Source organism: Moschus berezovskii, chromosome 14 (genome assembly GCF_049115385.1).
Source record: "Moschus berezovskii isolate FMDL1 chromosome 14, NW_MosBer_1.0, whole genome shotgun sequence".
Lineage (NCBI taxonomy): Eukaryota > Metazoa > Chordata > Mammalia > Artiodactyla > Moschidae > Moschus > Moschus berezovskii.
The window spans coordinates 68,594,775-68,612,023 of record NC_142473.1 but is presented as its reverse complement, the minus strand read 5'-3'; the positions used below and the strand labels follow the sequence as shown (position 1 = coordinate 68,612,023).

The 17,249-nt window shown below is 45.8% G+C and overlaps 1 protein-coding gene across 2 annotated transcripts in view; it reads right to left on the bottom strand.

Moving 5' to 3' along the window:
• Positions 1-11,798: 11,798 nt before the first annotated feature.
• Positions 11,799-17,249, bottom strand: part of KIAA1549L (KIAA1549 like) — a 315,219-nt gene continuing 309,768 nt past the window's right edge. For both annotated transcript variants that reach the window (XM_088843233.1, XM_088843234.1), the window contains exon 21: positions 11,799-15,249. In XM_088843233.1, the coding sequence (XP_088699359.1) occupies positions 14,968-15,249 (282 nt within the window). In that variant the 3' untranslated portion in view covers positions 11,799-14,967. The remainder of the gene's footprint in view (positions 15,250-17,249) is intronic.

The window sequence follows — 17,249 nt, the reverse complement described above, 5'->3', positions numbered from 1 at the left end:
TGATGGGAAAACCTCCCACCCCCTCAACCAAATAACCTGTGCCCTACAGTATGGTCGAAGGATTCAGGCAGGATCCAGTGCCTGCAGGGGCCTGGCTTCTTGGGGATAGGGAGGAAGACAGACGTCATCACTGCGTTAAAGTTTCCCTCTCACTGGAGGTGAAGGCTGTACTGGTGCCTCATGCACACTGGCCTTTTCCTTTCAATGACATCTTGAACCTGTCACCACCCAGATGTGTGACCTTGGGAATGTTACTCAACCTCTCTGAGCCTATCTCGTCATCTGGGAGATGGAGACCTGTTCTCGTGGGTGGGAGAGTCATAATGGCCATAGTCATAGTTTTCCATCCTATTTAGGACTCATCTCTCACTGCTGAGCTTCTAGCCCTGAATCTGCAGGGCTCTACAAAAGTGATGGGGTGAGTATGGCTGGGGGGATATTTGGGGAAGAGGGTGATTCTTTTCTAGTGAGGGCCAACCATGTCTCTCCCAGGTAGCATCTGCCACTTCAGATGAGGTCAAGGACTCGGCCCCTCAGTAGGTGGTGCCCCAAAGAGAGGGCTTCCATCCCGTCCACAGCCAAGCATCAGCACATCCAAGTGCAGTGACCAGAAGCAAAGTGACTAGAGAGGAATCCAGAAAATACATCCATGACACCAAGCTGGAAGATCACATGTTCTAGGGTCTTTTCTTGTTGGTGGGGGAAAGAGGCCACTCAAAGCAGCTCACTTCAATAACAAGAGGGGATGATGGTAGGGCTGGTGGTTACAAACAGTAGAAACTAATGCAAGAAACAAAGGGGGCGAATAGGGCTTTAGGAGGAAAGGAATGTGGCGCTGCCACTGGACACTTGGCTCCAACCACATTTGTTCTCTCCAATCACATTTGTTCCTTGGAGAGCAAATGGGATTGGCTGGTCTGGGTTGCTTGTGTGTTTCTGTCCCTGTTGGGGTGGGGTGGCCAGAGTCCTGAGATTGCCGCCCCACCAGAGGCCCTTGGAACAGAGGAGCATTTTTAGACACATCACATGTCCCCTCACGGGCCTCAGGCCCCTTGGCACCGGGGCCTGGAAGCCACAAGGAGCACAGGCAGCTGCCCGTCTCTCTCCCCCTCACTCCGCACACCCGCACCCCTCCTGCCTTTCAATCCCTGGACTGTCGACTCGGTTCAGGCTCCCCCTAGAGAGCCACATCAGGTTCCCTCTCACAGGACCCCTTTGCTAGTTCCAGTTCCTAAGGGGAGAATGGGAAGGGCTCACCAGCTGGTTTTGGGCTCACGTCACAAGTTAGGGGAGAGGAGAGACAGAGCAGCAAAGGCCCTATAATCAGGTGATATTCTACTGGAGCCTGGGGGAGGATTTCTGCAGAAGCAGGAATAAACGTTAGCTGTTCCAGCCATCATTCCCCAGCGCCCCCAGGATTACTCATCTCATCTCTGTCTGAATGGAGTGCCAATATTCTGTAACTCTGAAAACTGCACATAAATTAAACCTGCACGCCTTTACTGGTTTGTTCACTCACTTATCCATTCAATGGTTCTTTCAGTGAAGCAGGTTCTTCACTTCTCTGAGCCCTTTTCCTCATCTGAAAAACGCACGGTACCTCCCCCTGCCTGGGGCTGCGAATTAACTGAGAGAATGTATAAACTGTTCAGCTCACACACAGCTGATGCTCACCTTCCTAGGGTTTGCCAGGTAAACTTGCATCAAAGTTTCTGGTCATCTGCACAAAATCCTTGTTTATTTCTTGGTGGCGGGGGTAGGGGGGAGGGATCCACTAGATGGCAGCATGGATTTAGACATGGGATGAAATTGCCCCCTTCCCCTCTTAGGTCCAGCGCTGATATTTATCAGCTTGCTTATTATCTAGAAGAAAATGCAATTTGGAAACCCTTAAGGAGGAGGAGAACTGTGGCCATTGCAGACACTCATTGCAAAAATAAACACAGGTGCAACATCAGCCCTTTCCCAGAAGCGGCAGCTGGCAACCTGCTGGAAGTCATGTTTTAGACTCCCACAGGAAAAATCTCTTTCCAGAACCAGTTTTAAGGTGAAAAGTCCAGTTCACATGAATAAAAAAAAAAAAAGCTGAACAGGACCCATTTATGCTTGTTTTCTGTATCGGTCTGCTCAGGTTGCTATAACAAAGCACCACAGACTGGGTGGTTTAAACAACAGACATTTATTTCTTACAGTTTTGGAGGCAGGGAAGCCCAAGTTCAAGGTGCTGGCCAGTTTGGTTCCTGGTGAGAGTTCTCTTCCTGGCTTGCAGTCGGCTGCCTTCTTGTCGTGTCCTTACGTGACGGAGAAAGTGAGGGAGCGAGAGAGCACTCTGCTGTGTTTCCCTCTTGTCGTTATTTAGTCACTAAGTTGTGTCCGACTCTTTGCAACTTCATGGACTGTAGTCCACCAGGCTCCTCCATCCATGGGATTCTCCAGGCAAGAATACTGGAGTGGGGTTGCCAAGCCCTCCTCCAGAGGATCTTACCAACCCAGGGATCAAAGCTGAGTCTCTTGCATTACAGATGGGTTCTTTACCACCGAGCTGCCAGGGAAGCCCCTCTTTCTTCTTATAAGGACATTAATCCCATCACGAAGGCCCTGCGCTCGTGACCTCAGTCAGTTCAGTCGCTCAGTCGTGTCCGACTCTTTGCAACCCCAAGGACTGCAGCTCGCCAGGACTCCCTGTCCATCACCAACTCCTGGAGTTTATTCAAACTCGTGTCCATTGGGTTGGTGATGCCATCCAACCATCATCTAAGCCTAATTACCTCCGAAGGCTCCATCTCCAAACACCAACACATTGGGGATTAATGTTTCAACGTATGAGGGAGGGGAAAACATGACGCATTTTAATCCACTGCAGATCAGTGTTGTCTAACAGAACTTTCTGCAGGGACAGAAATATTCTATATCTGTGCTGCTTAATATGGAGCCATTAGTCACATGTGGCTGTTGAGACTTGACATGTGGCTTGAGGAACTGAATTTAAAATTTTATTTTTAGTTATTTAAATTTCAGTTTAAATAGCCACATAGGGTTAGTGGCTACCGTAATAGACAGCTCAGGACTAAATAGAGGGAGATATATATATATTTTTTTATTTTTTTTTCCTCTCCTTGGAGAAGGAAATGGCAACCCACTCCAGTATTCTTACCTGGAGAATCCTATGGACAAAGGAGCCTGGTGGACTACAGTCCATGAGATCTCAAAGTCAGACACGACTGAGCTGCTGCTGCTGCTGCTGCTGCTAAGTCACTTCAGTCGTGTCAGACTCTGTACAACCCCATAGACGGCAGCCCACCAGGCTCCACTGTCTCTGGGATTCTCCAGGCATTTGATTGTGTTACATTTGGAAAGAGGGAAATTTGGGGTTTAATGTAGGCTTGGTTTCCAAAGTTAACTGATATGGGAGCAGGTAAAAATGGTATCTCTTTATAAACCAGTGCAGTGAAAGCACTGCCCATGGTGACACAGTGGGTCAGCTGGCCCACCTGCTCCCTCCAAGTAGCAGCTCCTTCCTGTGTAAGCCTCCAGGAACTAGGTTCCCTTTCTATACCTCCTGGGGGTGATTTGGGAAGAGTCACAGGTCCATCAGGATAGGCTTGCTAGTCCAAGGTGCTTCGTGTGTCTTTGTGTGCATGCACATATATGTTCATGATCGGGCCTCTTACAGAATAAGGTTGTGAATCTTTACATGGGCAAAAGGGGTGGTTTCCTAGTCCGAATTGTTCACTGCACCCTTCCTGATCTATCCCAAAGAAACAGTTTATTACAGGTGTGTTTCAAGAACTGATGTCATTTTATAGTTTGTTTTAGGAACACAGCAAAGATGCTCTGATGCGACCAGTACTATCAAAGGACAAGGTGTTTTGGGGTGTGGTACAAGAAAGACCACTGGGGTTTAGTGACACTCTTGGAATTTCTCCCGAGCCTTGCCACACTCACTGCTATCAGCTATCAAGTGCCTGTTAGCAAGCAGTTTCTTTGTGCTGGGTCCTGGGTTTAGCACCCTATTTCTAGCCACTAATTAGTATGTACAAACTGAACCCGCGAGGAACTTGCCCTCACCCCCATTTACAGGGACACCAAGAAGTGTACAGCTAGGGTGTGGGCAAGCTGCTCCAAGGCCCAAACACTTAAACCCTAGCTCATTTTTTGTTGACTGATTTCATTCTATTTCATTTTCCCTGTTCCCCTCCAGCCCACCTTAGCCAGCTGCTATGGAGAATGTTTGTGCGAGCAAATGTCATAACCGCCAAGAGTCTGGACTCCAACATAACGACAGGCACGTTTTCTTCTGAGTTCAGCCTAGACGAACTTTACTTTAGCAGTGCTGTGCCTGAGCAGTTACACGGGTAGTCTCATGGAGTTTTCCCAAATCAAATCTCATTTTCCACTGGCCTACTGTATAATTCTGGTAATGAGTTCCACATCAGTCTTGTAGAGGTGATTATCTTTGCTGCCAACTTTTTAAATGCACCAAGTCCAGGTGTTTTTCTTTTTCTTCTTTTGGCCTTGCTGCACAAGTATGTGGGATCTTAGTTCCCCGACCAGAGATTAAACCCACATCCCCTGCATTGGCAGGGTGGAGTCTTAACCATTGGACCACCAGGGAAGTGCCAAGCTCAGGTGTTTTGGAAAGAGTTGTGTGCTGCAATGAGGGTGTATGCCCTGGGTGGGTTGAATATTTTGGGTGCTCGGAAAGATGACTCCCAGAAGTGATGGGACCATGGAATCTGTAGGAGATCTCCAGCCAGCTCCAACTAGTCTCACCTCAGCCAGGTGATGAAGGCCTTCCCTGTCACAGCACCAGTCCCCTCTCCCTAGGTGTCCTGAGCTCAGCCTCTGTTTGGGGGCCTTATGGGTGTCCTGAGCTGTTGAAAAGGGATGCTGTCTATAATGGGGGGCCAGAAGGGGCTGAGCATAACAGTCACTCCTGGTGGATCAATAGGTGATGCTTCGGCTCCGGCAAGATAGTGAGTTCCTCAATGCTAGAAGTATTCAAGCAGAGATTAATCAATAACAATAACCTTGCAGTTGTCAACTGCGTGTTCTCTCTTTCCAGCTCTACAGTCATTTCACTGACTAGATCTTAGCTTCATTTCACAGAGAAGGCTCAGAGAGGGGACATGACTTGCCCAATGTAACACAGCTAGAATGTGGTGAAGATGGGGTTCAAATCTAGGTCGGGATGACCCCAAATCCTAACATGGGCAGCCCTTTAAAATGTGATAACAGTGGTCTTAACAGACATTCAGAGCTAGAGTAAAACATTTCAGACTCCAAACTGAAAATATCTTGGTGTCCTCTCACCCCATACGTAAATTAAAATCAAGGAAAGTCCTCCACTCGCACCCAGTGGTGACTGCATTGCTTTTTACTCCTAAATATTAAAGTACATTTAAAACTCTCCATGTGCATCCCATCCATTCCCTGTTCCCTCATTCTGAGTACCTGCCTTGCCGAAGCCCTACTTCTGCTTATCTTTGACCAGGTAAACCTATGTAGTATCCACAGGGCATGAGGTTTTTTTCTGTGTTGATTCCAGGGTGGAAAGCTGGATAATTTTCCCACTAATTTGTCTTCCAAAAAGAGTCTGCTGCTGCTGCTAAGTCATTTCAGTCGTGTCCGACTCTGTGTGACCCCATAGATGGCAGCCCACCAGGCTCCCCCGTCCCTGGGATTCTCCAGGCAAGAACACTGGAGTGGGTTGCCATTTCCTTCTCCAGTGTGTGAAAGTGAAAAGTGAAAGTGAAGTCGCTCAGTCGTGTCTGACTCGTAGCAACCCCGTGGACTGCAGCCTACCAGGCTCCTCCGTCCATGGGATATTCTAGGCAAGAGTACTGGAGTGGCTTGCCATTGCCTTCTCCGAGGATCCTATAATTTCAAAACCAGTAAGATAACATCAGTGATCACATGATGATTTCCAATATTATGAGAATTTATAAATACGTGTTAAAATCTTTTCCTTATAGGTCATGGAGAAAGAACTGCTAAATAAGAGAAGGGACAGAATGTGAACATGAGTATCCACTAACACCTTGGAAAGAAAATTATCAGTAAGACAATGTGCTTTATTTCATATGTAACTTGTCCAGGAGAAAGCATAATTTCAACCAAGCAAAACAGGCTAATGCAGCAAAGAAATGGTATCACAAAGAAAGAAAAAAAAAACAAACCCAGCTCTACCTGGTTTGCCTGTTTAGATTTGCTCCATAGAGCAAATTTTATTCAGAGGCTGAATAAAAACCAAAACCCATTCATTAACAAGCCAGCACATCCTGAATGGCAGTTTATTGATACGAACAACGCACAGTGAGAGTGTTCAGTGGACTGTGGCTTCATTCGTAAAGTATACGGTTCTTAAAATTTTCATTTGATGGCATAGTAGACTCCCTAAATTGGCTGTTCCTTTCCTTACAGTTTGGGCTCCTGATTTCATTTGGTGGTGACAGCTCTGAAATTTGGTTGTAATGCTTATTGATTCTTGGCAGTTGGCAATTTGTTCTCTATCCCCAGAGGGATATTGTGGGCACCTTACTAATCAGTTAAAGATCTTTGGGAAGGAGAGTTGTGTGTAGCATAATCAGAAGCTGCAATTGCAGAGTCTGTCATTTTCTAAACCTAAACGTTTCCAGGAAGAAGGGGACTTTGGTTTTCATTCAGCTGGCTCTGATGTGGTAGGAAAAGCACAGAATGAATAGCGTGTCCTTCATATGTTGGGCCCTGTGTCTCAAGGATCAGTCCCCCTTGACCGTGAACTCTGAGGGCAGGTGCTGTGTCCTACCGACTCCTGGTCCCTATCAGTGTCTGATGCGTAGTTAGTATTCAGGAAAGGTTGCTCAGCCAATGAAGGGCTGAATGGACAGCTATGTGGAAGCTTTGATCAATGCTTCCTATATAGTTCCAATTAAATGAAAGATTAACCATCAACAGACACACACAACCCTGGCAGGGAGACAGCCCCACGCAGCCCTTCTCCAAGCCTCATGTCTGCTTAAGTCATGGCTCTAGCTTCTGGTCTTGATCTTTCGTTCTCTTTTACCTGGACCTATTCGAAGAATCGGTTCCTAGGACACTAAAGGCTTGCCTGGGACCTTCTAAACTTGGAGATAAAAACTTAAATTACAGAGAAGCAGACTTTTAGTACCCCAAACACCTGAATATTGATACACGAGGCAACGAGGGCAATTAGGCAACACTTTGTTTTCACAGTCTTTAGACTATCCAGACCCTGAGTCTAGATAGGCTTTCATATCTAGACTCTAAATTATCCCTGGTCTCCAGGCTACTTCTTACCCAGTATTCTGCTTTCTTAGATCTTTGTTTTGCATACAGCCTATCATGGCCTATGAGTCTTGACCATTTGGTTTCAACACCTGCGGCTAACAGACTCTGTTTCTTGGTATTAATATTTCCTAGAGAATCTGGTTGATCTAGTCCTAAGTGCTGAGTCACATTTTTTTGATGGGTGGTCAACCTATGAATTGGTGGCTCCTGGGGCAGATGTGTCTCCTGTCCAATCAGCTTAGATCAGAGGGCAAAGCATGGAGTATAACACACAGCCTCTGTTTAGATCTGAACATACGGCTGGAATCATGATTGCTGCGACTAGCAATGGGGGTAGGGCAGCAGAGAAGAAGTAGGTGGTCTTGGGAGTCTGTGTCCCATACTAACATCATCCCTGGACTCATTGGGAGCACTGGATAGAACTTCTTTATGCTCTGAGAAGGGAATGTGAGCAGACACTGGCTTACTCTGCCCCTGGACACCATCTGTTCCCATGATACAGTCATTGGGATCACTGACCTTTGATGTTACAGTTATAATTATTCTGGGCACCACAAACTGCACCCAGATAGAGGACAAACATAGTCAGTGTTGTGTGAGTTCTGACTGTTCCACTGACTGGCTGTTTCCATTTCTTCTCTCCCTCTCCTCGGGTCTCTCTATTCCCTGAGACACAGCAATATTGAAATTAGGACAATGAATAATGCTATGATAGTCTCCAACTGCTCAAGTGAAAGAAAGAGTTCAGCATCTCTCACCTTAAATCAAAAGTCAGAAATGATTAGGCTTAGTGAGAGGAAAGATTCTGATGCTGGGAAAGATTGAAGGCAGAAGGAGAAGGGGACGACAGAGGATGAGATGGTTGGATGGCATCGCTGACTTAATGGACACGAGTTTGAGCAAACTCTGGGAGATGGTAAAGGAGAGGGAAGCCTGGCGTGCTATAGTCCACGGGATCACAAAGAGTTGAACGTGACTTAGCGATGGAACATCAACAGTGAGAGGAAGGCATGTCGGTAGCTGAGACAGGCCAAAAGCTAGGCCTCCTGAAGCAGTTAGCCAAGCTGTGAATGCAAAGAAAAAGTTCTTGAAGGAAATTAAAAGTGCTACTCCAGTGAAAACACAAATGAGTAGAAGGTGAAGCAGCCTTTTTGCTGATCTGGTAAAAGTTTTAATAGTCTAAAGGTTCAACCAGCCACAACATTCCCTTAATCAAGGCCCAACCCAGAGCAAGGCCCTAACTCTCTTCAATTTCCCGAAGGGCAAGAGCTGAGGAAGCTGCAGAAGACAAGTTTGAAGCCAGCAGAGTTGGTCCATGAGGTTTAAGGAAAGAAGCCGTTTCCAAACCATACAAGTGCAAGGTGAAGCAGCAAGTGCTAATATAGAAGCTGCAGTAAGTTATCCAGTAGATCCACCTGAGATGGTTAACAGAGGTGGCTGCACTAAACAACAGATTGTTAATGTAGATGCATGTTGGAGGACAAAGGGAATAGAAAGTGCCCACCTAACTGAGAAGATCTTGAGACTGAAAAATTAGGCAGGAAGCTCCATAAAATCAGTGGATCAGTTTATTATACGGTATCTTCCAGGGTGGGATCAGGTAGACAACAATTTGGAAACATTCCACACTGCTGAGGAGCCACTGGCACAATTTTATAGTTAACCTTGAATATAGAGATATGTGCTGAGAAATAGGATGTGCATTCCTCAAGATTTATGGTAGGTAACTAGTCTGCAATACTTTGGCCACCTCATGCGACGAGTTGACTCACTGGAAAAGAGTCTGATGCTGGGAAAGGTTGGGGGCGGGAGGAGAAGGGGACGACGGAGAATGAGATGGCTGGATGGCATCACCGACTCTGTGGACATGAGTTTGAGTGTACTCCGGGAGTTGGTGATGGACAGGGAGGCCTGAAGTGCTGTGATTCATGGGGTCGCGGAGAGTCAGACACGACTGAGCAACTGAACTGAACTGAACTAGTCTCATGGGGCTTCCCAGGTGGCACTAGTAGTAAAGAACCCACCTGCCAATGCAGGAGATACAAGCGATGCAGTTTCGATCCCTGGACTGGGAAGATCCCCTGGAGGAGGGCATGGCAATCCACTCCAGTATTCTTTCCTGGAGGATCCCTTGGGCAGAGGAGCCTGGTGGGCTATGGTCTATAGGGTCTCAAAGAGTCAGACACAACTGAAGCAATTTAGCAACTAGTCTCATGGGCACCAGGAATACATCAGGGAAGGACCAGAGAGCATTGAGGCAAACCGGTCCTGATGATTCTTAAACAATATCTATGAACTACAAAGCCTTTGACGACAGAGGAGTGATTTACTGCACAGCACAGTCCTGGGTAAGGTCAGCAAAGTGCAGTGCAAGTTGCTCAGTTGTGTCCGACTCTTTGCGACCCCATGGACTGAATTCTCCAGGCCAGAATACTGGACTGGGTAGTTTTTCCCTTCTCCAGGGGATCTTCCCAACCCAGGGATCAAACCCAGGTCTCCTGCATTGTAGGCAGATTCTTTACCAGATGAGCCACAAGGCCAGCATAAAGGACAGGAGAAACTCTTCAGTGTCCAAATGGCGTCAGTTATGCTAACAGTCAAGCAACAAAACAGTCTTAGAAGGGGATGTCATCCAGGACTTTTATAGCCAGAGAGAGGAATCAATGCCTGGTTTTGAAGCTTTAAAGGACAGGCTGACTCTCTTATTAGGGGCTAATGCAACTGGTAACTTAAAGTTGAAACTAATGCTCATTCCCCAAACCCCAGGGCCCTTAAGAATTATGCTAACTCTAACTTGCCTGTGCTCTATAAATGGAAATAACAAAGCCTGGATGACAGCACATCTGTTGACAACATGATTTAATGAATATTTGAAGCCCACCATTGAGATTACTGCTCAAACAAACAAACAACAAAAAGATTAAAAAACAAAATATTGCTCATTGACAATGCACCTGGTCAACCAACAGCTCTGATAGGGATATACAGTGAGATTCACACTGTTTTCATGCCTGCTAACACATCCATTCTGCAGCCTGTGGATCAAGGAGTAATTCTGGCTTTAAGTCTTATTATTTTATGAAATATATTTTGTAAATTTCATAGATAGTGATTCCTCTGATGGACCTGGGCAAAGTCAACTGAAAATGTTCTGGAAAGGATTCACTATTCAAGAGGCCATTAAGAACACTCGTGATTTATGGGAAAAGGTAAAAATATCAACATTAATAGGAATTCAGATGTTGATTCCAGTTCTCAGGGATGATGTTAGTGGGGGAAGTACTTGCAGATGTGATGGAAAGAGCAAGAGAACTAGAATTAGACATGGAACCTGAAGATGTGACTGAACTGCTGCCATCTTATGATAAAACTGTAATGGGTCAGGAGTTGCTTCTTATGGATGAGCAAAGAAAGTGGTTTCTTGACATGGAACCTACTCCTGGTGAAGGCGCTATGAAGGCTGGTGAAAAGACAACAAAGGATTTAGAACATGACATAAATTTAGGTGACAAAGCAGCAGCAGGGTTTTGAGAGGATTGATTCCAATTTTGAAAGAAGTTCTAATGTGGTTAAGATGCTATCAAACAGCACTGCAGTCACAGAGAAATGATTCATGAAAAGAAGAGTCGGTCTGGCAAATGACACTTGTCTTATTTTAAGAAGTTGCCACAGCCATGCCAGGCTTCAGCAACCACCACCCTGATCAGTCAACACTGATCCACTCACCCATCAACACTGAAGCAAGATTCTCCACCAGCAGAAAGATCATGACTTGCTGGAGGCTCAGGTGATGGTTAGCATTTTTTAAGCAATAAAGTATTTTTAAATTAAGATATGTATTTTTTTAGAGATAATGCTATTGCACATTTAATAGACTACAGTGTAAATATAACCTTTATATGCACCAGGAACCCCAAAATGAATGGACTCACTTTATTATGTTATTTGCTTAATTGTGGCAGTCTGGAACCAGGATCACAATATTTCTGAGGTCTGCCTATATTTGCTCAGTCACTCCCCATATCTGACCAAGTATAAATGGGTTTCTAGTCTTTGCAAATGCCCTTGACTAGAGTATCTTCCAGATTGGACTAAATGGCCACATTTAATTTCTAACACTTGGACCCAAGTCAGTCACTGCTCTAAGCTAAATTCCTATCTTTCCCTAAGTGTATTTGGCTGTATTTTGTTAGAAAAGTCCAAACTACTTTCTGATGTTTAACAGAAGGAGTGAATTATATTTAAATTCTGTTCTCAGACTTTAAAATGTTATTTTATTCATTAAACAATGAATGCCTACATGTTATGTACAAAAAAGAAGCCTATTTATTGGTAATCAGGATTTAAATCTTTTGATATATTTTGTTAGTTCCTGCCTGTTAGAGAAGCATTTTAGTCAGGTATTTAAATTTTTCTCCTCCTCCATCTGTACTCTGAGGGTTTTTTTTCCTTTTTTTAAAAATCACGAATCCAACAATATCCTATCCATTCTTCCATCAAGAACACCCAGAAATTATACATGCCCTTCTGCTAAATTCTTAAATTAACCAATGCACAGTATAACTTCTGGCACCAGAGAACTGATTCCTACATGATCCACCCTATCTTCGTCATTAGTCAAATCAGGCTGCCTGTTCGGATCCATGGCACTAAGAGAAGAATACACCCCTAAAGTCTTCAACAGCAGTGGAGAACCCCATTTCCTTGCACTCTCTAGAAAAGCCAAAATGCTTTTCTTTTCATGAACTCAGAAAACTCACATGAAACTAGTTCCAAAAAATGTTTATTATGCCACAAATGCATTGTCCTCTATACACTGTATTCAATCATCTTTTTCCTTTGCAAGAATGTAGGGAGTCCCTCATATAAGCCTTGTCTACTTTTTAAACTTCCTAGCACAGTTCAAGAAACGCATCACAGATAAGCGTTCAGGCAGCATGGTGAAATGGAAAGCAAGCCCAATCTCGAGTAAGTGGGCTTGGGCTGAAGGCCTTGGGCAGGTCACTCCACTTCTCCGAACGTTGGCTTCCTTCTCGGAGGTCACCAAAGGTCCTCTGGTTCTTCAGGGTTTCTTCAACTGTCTGGAGGGTCATGAGGAACACAGAGTCTCTGGGCTCTTGTGGCACTTCTGAACACCTGCCTTGTCTCAGGTCCAGCCATCCAGGTATCTATCATCTCCTGACGGTCAGGAGACTCTTCAGAAAAGGGACCCCCATCTTAGTCACAGGACATCAAATAATGGCGGCCATCTTTACATTGGTGGGACAACATAGACACACGGATTTCTTCTCAACTTAAGGTTTCCCTCCCATATACTGCTCTTAAACCTGTGTGGAGTCTAGTTTAAGGGAGTGTCTGACGTAGCATGCTATATTTGTAGTCATCTCCACTGACTGACTCAGTATCTCATGGGACTCTGCACAGCTCGCCATGATTTTTCAGCATCCTCTTAGCCAACTGGAGCCAGACCACTGCACACTGTGGGCTCCTCCTCTGAGAGTCACTGGGACATCCAAAGTGTAGACGCTGTCTTGGAAGCATGTGTATATATTTAAATTACACTAAGGTCTTGAAACTTCATTTTCACATACAGAATTTCCAAGCATTTACCAAGTAGACAAAGTACTGGGTTGATATCATTGCACTGATGAGATAGTAATATCATTGATAAGGCGGGACAATGTAGCTGACTTTATCAGACTCATACCGTTTGCATGAAAAGGCTGAGTTTCTTTGGCTCTTTGTTCATTCAAGTGCACTGAATACCTATTTGGATAGACTTAGGCATTGTGTTAATCTGTCAATAAAATCTTGCACTGTCCACAGTGTTTGCAAACTGATTTAGGTTTTGGGTTACAACAACTGGCCATTGGTAGAAATATACCATATATACACATGGAAATTACAAAAATACATTTTATTTATAGCTGATTTTTTTTTAAGTAACAAAAAACTAACACTATGAAAGATCAACCAGCATACCAAAAGGACGCTACCTAATATCATCCGAACAAGAGACTGGTTTGGGGGATCCATGACACATCATCTCCAGAACATTGCAGAAAGGGCAATTTGCCATTGAGAAATAAAAACAGCTTCTTTGAAAAGTCTGTGCTTTGACAGTTTGATTCTCTCACTCTAATCAGTTCCATTCCTACTCTTCTCTCAGTTTGAAAATTTCCACCTTCTTCTCTCAATAAAGACCAAAGAAACTCATGAGGAGAATGGAAAGATGGACTCAGAGGAGATGAATACAAGCTGAAGCTAGATGGATCATGGGTGAAGGCGGGAAAGGACCTCACTCCCCAACAGACACCATGAAAGCCCTTGACATTGAGCATAGCTCCCAAAGTTGGTGATGGAACCAGGGTGTCCCTTCCCCTGGGCTACCCAAAGTCAGCATTGACAGTCAGCAGCTGGTGCCTCAGGGCTGCAAGGCAATGTCCACCCAGAGCTCTAGAGGCTGACCTACCATGCCAGGAAGCCTAACTTACAACATCATGGTCACAAGGTCAGAAGCCCGCCATTGCAGGAAATGTCCTCCCATGTCTATTAACTATGGGGACAAGTATGGGAGGGGACTGGATAACTCCATACACCTTTAAAAATGTTATTTACATTTGAACGTAAATCAACAGATTTTCTACATTCAGAAGCTTCTATAAACAGAGGCTGCAGCCTGGGGAGACTGGGTTCACTATTCCTGCTTCCAATAGCCATCGATGACTATTTCCTTTTGTATCACTGGGCAGCACATGCTGGACATCATTGTTGAAGAGACAGAGATTTCCTTGTAAAAGTCGATGTATCTACTGTCCCCCCAAAAAGAGAGAAGCTCTGTTCTCAGGCTACCTTCACTGCAGGGCAAAGAAAACCCATTTTTCTTTTGTAGGATCTTAAAAGCTCTTAGCACCGATGCTCTTCCAGCTAGAGCCCAACTTGCAGAATTCCAACACGACAACACCTTTTCAAAGAACCTGTCAACACGAATCCACCATTCCCTCTTATCTTCTCTCTTTCTTGGCCTTTGTTGAATTAATTGGGGGCGGGGGGAGAGTCAGGACTATGTATAGGTGCAGTCACTGACAGTCCTGATTTTCATCCAATTTATTTGACTTTGAATATGAACCTTTAAAAGAAAAGGACTCAAGTTTCTTGGCTGGAGTCAGTGTCTCCCTTGGAGACTGGAGGTGACTGGATAATTACAGTTCTGGCTGAATGAAAGAACAGTCTGGGGCTTCATCACACGCCTGCATTGCCTTTAACACAGAAACAGAGGTAACATGCAGAGGTCACTGAAGATAGAGTTGTGCTCTCCCCCTTCTGGTGACCTGTTAAAATGTGGTATCGGACAGGAATCTGAAGATTAGTGAGCGCCTCCTCTCTCGTGACTAAGGCTCCATAGGGGAGGGAATACACCCACAGCTCAAACAGTTAATGTAACAGAGTATCAAACATATGGTCCCACATGCCGACTTGTTGACATACAATCAGTTGACTAGGCCAAGCATCCCATTGTTCAAGAGTTTCCTGTTCCCCAGAAGCCCCTCCGTTCACCTTTTTAGAAACTGAGGGTGAGAAAGACTCCCACATCATCTCATGTCTCCAGTCCCACCACGCCTGGAAAAACCCAAAGCCTGCTTCCTCAGAGTCTGGAAGTCTCAAGGGGTGAAGGCATTAGACCTGGAACTCGAACATGTCTGTCTGTTTCTTGGCAAGCTTGGCCACTTCTTCCCGGATGGCTTTCACCAGGGCTGCCGTGGAAATGTTGGTGAGGGGGGTGTCGGATGGGTCGTTGTCCGCCAGGCTCTGCTGCGAGGCTGCTGTGGAGGGCACCGGGGCCTGCTCCAAGCTGGGGTGCAGCCCGGCTGGCTGGCTGTATTGACGAGGGAGCCTGGAAGGCGAGTTCTGCTGATACCGGGATCGGGGGTAAGCCTCGATGTACCCCGGGAGGGGGACCTGCAGAGCATGTTGGGAGAGAAGACAGGGCCAGGTATCAGGAATGGGCTCAAGTCATAGGATACACTAGATACCAAAGGAGCGAAGGGGTTGAGGACAAGGAAAGAGATTTAGAAGAAAATGAAGGCAACTCGCCATTGTGCAGATATAAGCGCTAGGTGGCTTGGACTCACTGGTTCTGCTGGTTGAATGAATTAAATAGGCATTTTACACTTTGTGCAAACAGTGGGCACATACCTAGTCTACATCAGAATCTACCTGGCTACCTTTTTAACATAAGCACCATCTAGGCAGAGAAGTGTTGTTCTTTAAGGACCTCAAAGGACTCAGGGATTTATTACTGACAACAACAGTTAACGCTGAATGAGCCCTATGCTAAGGGCTTTCCAATCATGATCTCATTTAATTCTCAAAGCAATTGTCCTAGGAGGTAGGTATTGTTGCCCTTATTTTACAGAAGAGGAAACAAAAACAGTGTCTCAGTCAAAGCTGCCACAGCTAACAAGCCACAGAGACAGGCTGGTTTCAGGGCTGGGAGTTAATCACCGAACTATCATGTCATGCAGCTGGAATATGATCTTGGCTTCTTGAAAAAAATTTTCTTTTCATTAAAAGTGGAAGATAGTTCTATGCCAATAATATGGACACTTCTAGAAATGTGGACAGGACAATGATTTAGAATTCAGGATTGACTGGCCCACAGAAACAGGGCCACACGTGGGGAAGCTGTTCCAGGGTAATCCACAAAAGACCTTTATATCCCATAATGCTAGTTGCATCACTGTGAGGTAAATGCCCATGGGTCACGTAGGCCCTGGGGTGCTGCAGGGGATGGGACACACGTGGGCAGCAAGGCAGCTTTCCAGGAGAAGCATCTTAGCTGAGTCTGGAGAGGAGATGGCCACGATGGAGAGGCTGTTTTGCAGAAGACAAGGTGGACGGGGCATTCCAGGCAGAGGGAGAGCCATGCAGAGGCCTGGCAATACACGGAGGACGGTGTCCCCAGGGCGGTTCAGTAAGGTGGTCTAACCACAGAGGGTGTGTGCGGTGTGGGAGGAGCTCAGGAAGAAGGGTGAGAAGGACCAGATCAGAAAGCCGCTGAACACCAAGCTACGGAGTTACATTTTCTGTGGCCCCCTTCTGAGGAATTCACCATGTTCCTATTCTTTACAGAGATGCGTGTGTGGGAGCTGGTGAGGATGGAGTGGAATGAGGTTGGGTGATGATTCAGAAATTCCAGATGGGCGAACAGGTAGTAAGAAAGCAGACCCCTCTTAGTCCCTGTCAGAGGTTCTGATGACCCTCCTGAGAAGGCCGGCCACCAGGGGTGTCAGGCAGAGGAAAGGTCTGTACTGTAGGAAGGAACACTCTGTAGGAGGTGGACCCACTTGAGGTAGAGAGGAGACAGGATCTGAGGCTACCTCAATGGGCCAGGTGAGAACCAGGGAAGACCCGAATAAGGAAAGAAGTGATGGGATGTCCCAAAGTTTGGCGCTTTAATTTCCCTACAAGACCTGGCAAAGAAAGACAAAGTTGCAAATACATTGCACTTGCATCTTAGAGGAAAACTGGAGTCAGACTGGGGACACACTGGTGATTAACTGGGGGGAAGAGAGTGCCAAGGCCGGGACACAGGATTTGCCTGTCAGGTCTCAGCTTACACTCCTTTTCTTCTGAGAGACCTTCCCCAGCCCTATATTAGTCAAGGACTCCCTGTGGATTCCTTCCGCGCACTTAGTCTGGCATAACTAGTCATCACTTGTGACGTCATCACTCATCTTGGGCATTGACTTGTGAAGGCACAGCTGTGTCTCCCCTGCTTATCACTGTGCATCAGTGCTGAACTGTGCACGGTACACAGAAGGGAATGTCTTAGAACCCAGGGTTCTGAGCAGCATAATTGGAAAATCACTGAAGGATAGGCATCTGGTGCCCTATGTTTGTGAAAGAAGCTGCCATGTCCCCTTTCCCTGGATTTCAACTTCACCTGGAGCTGAGGG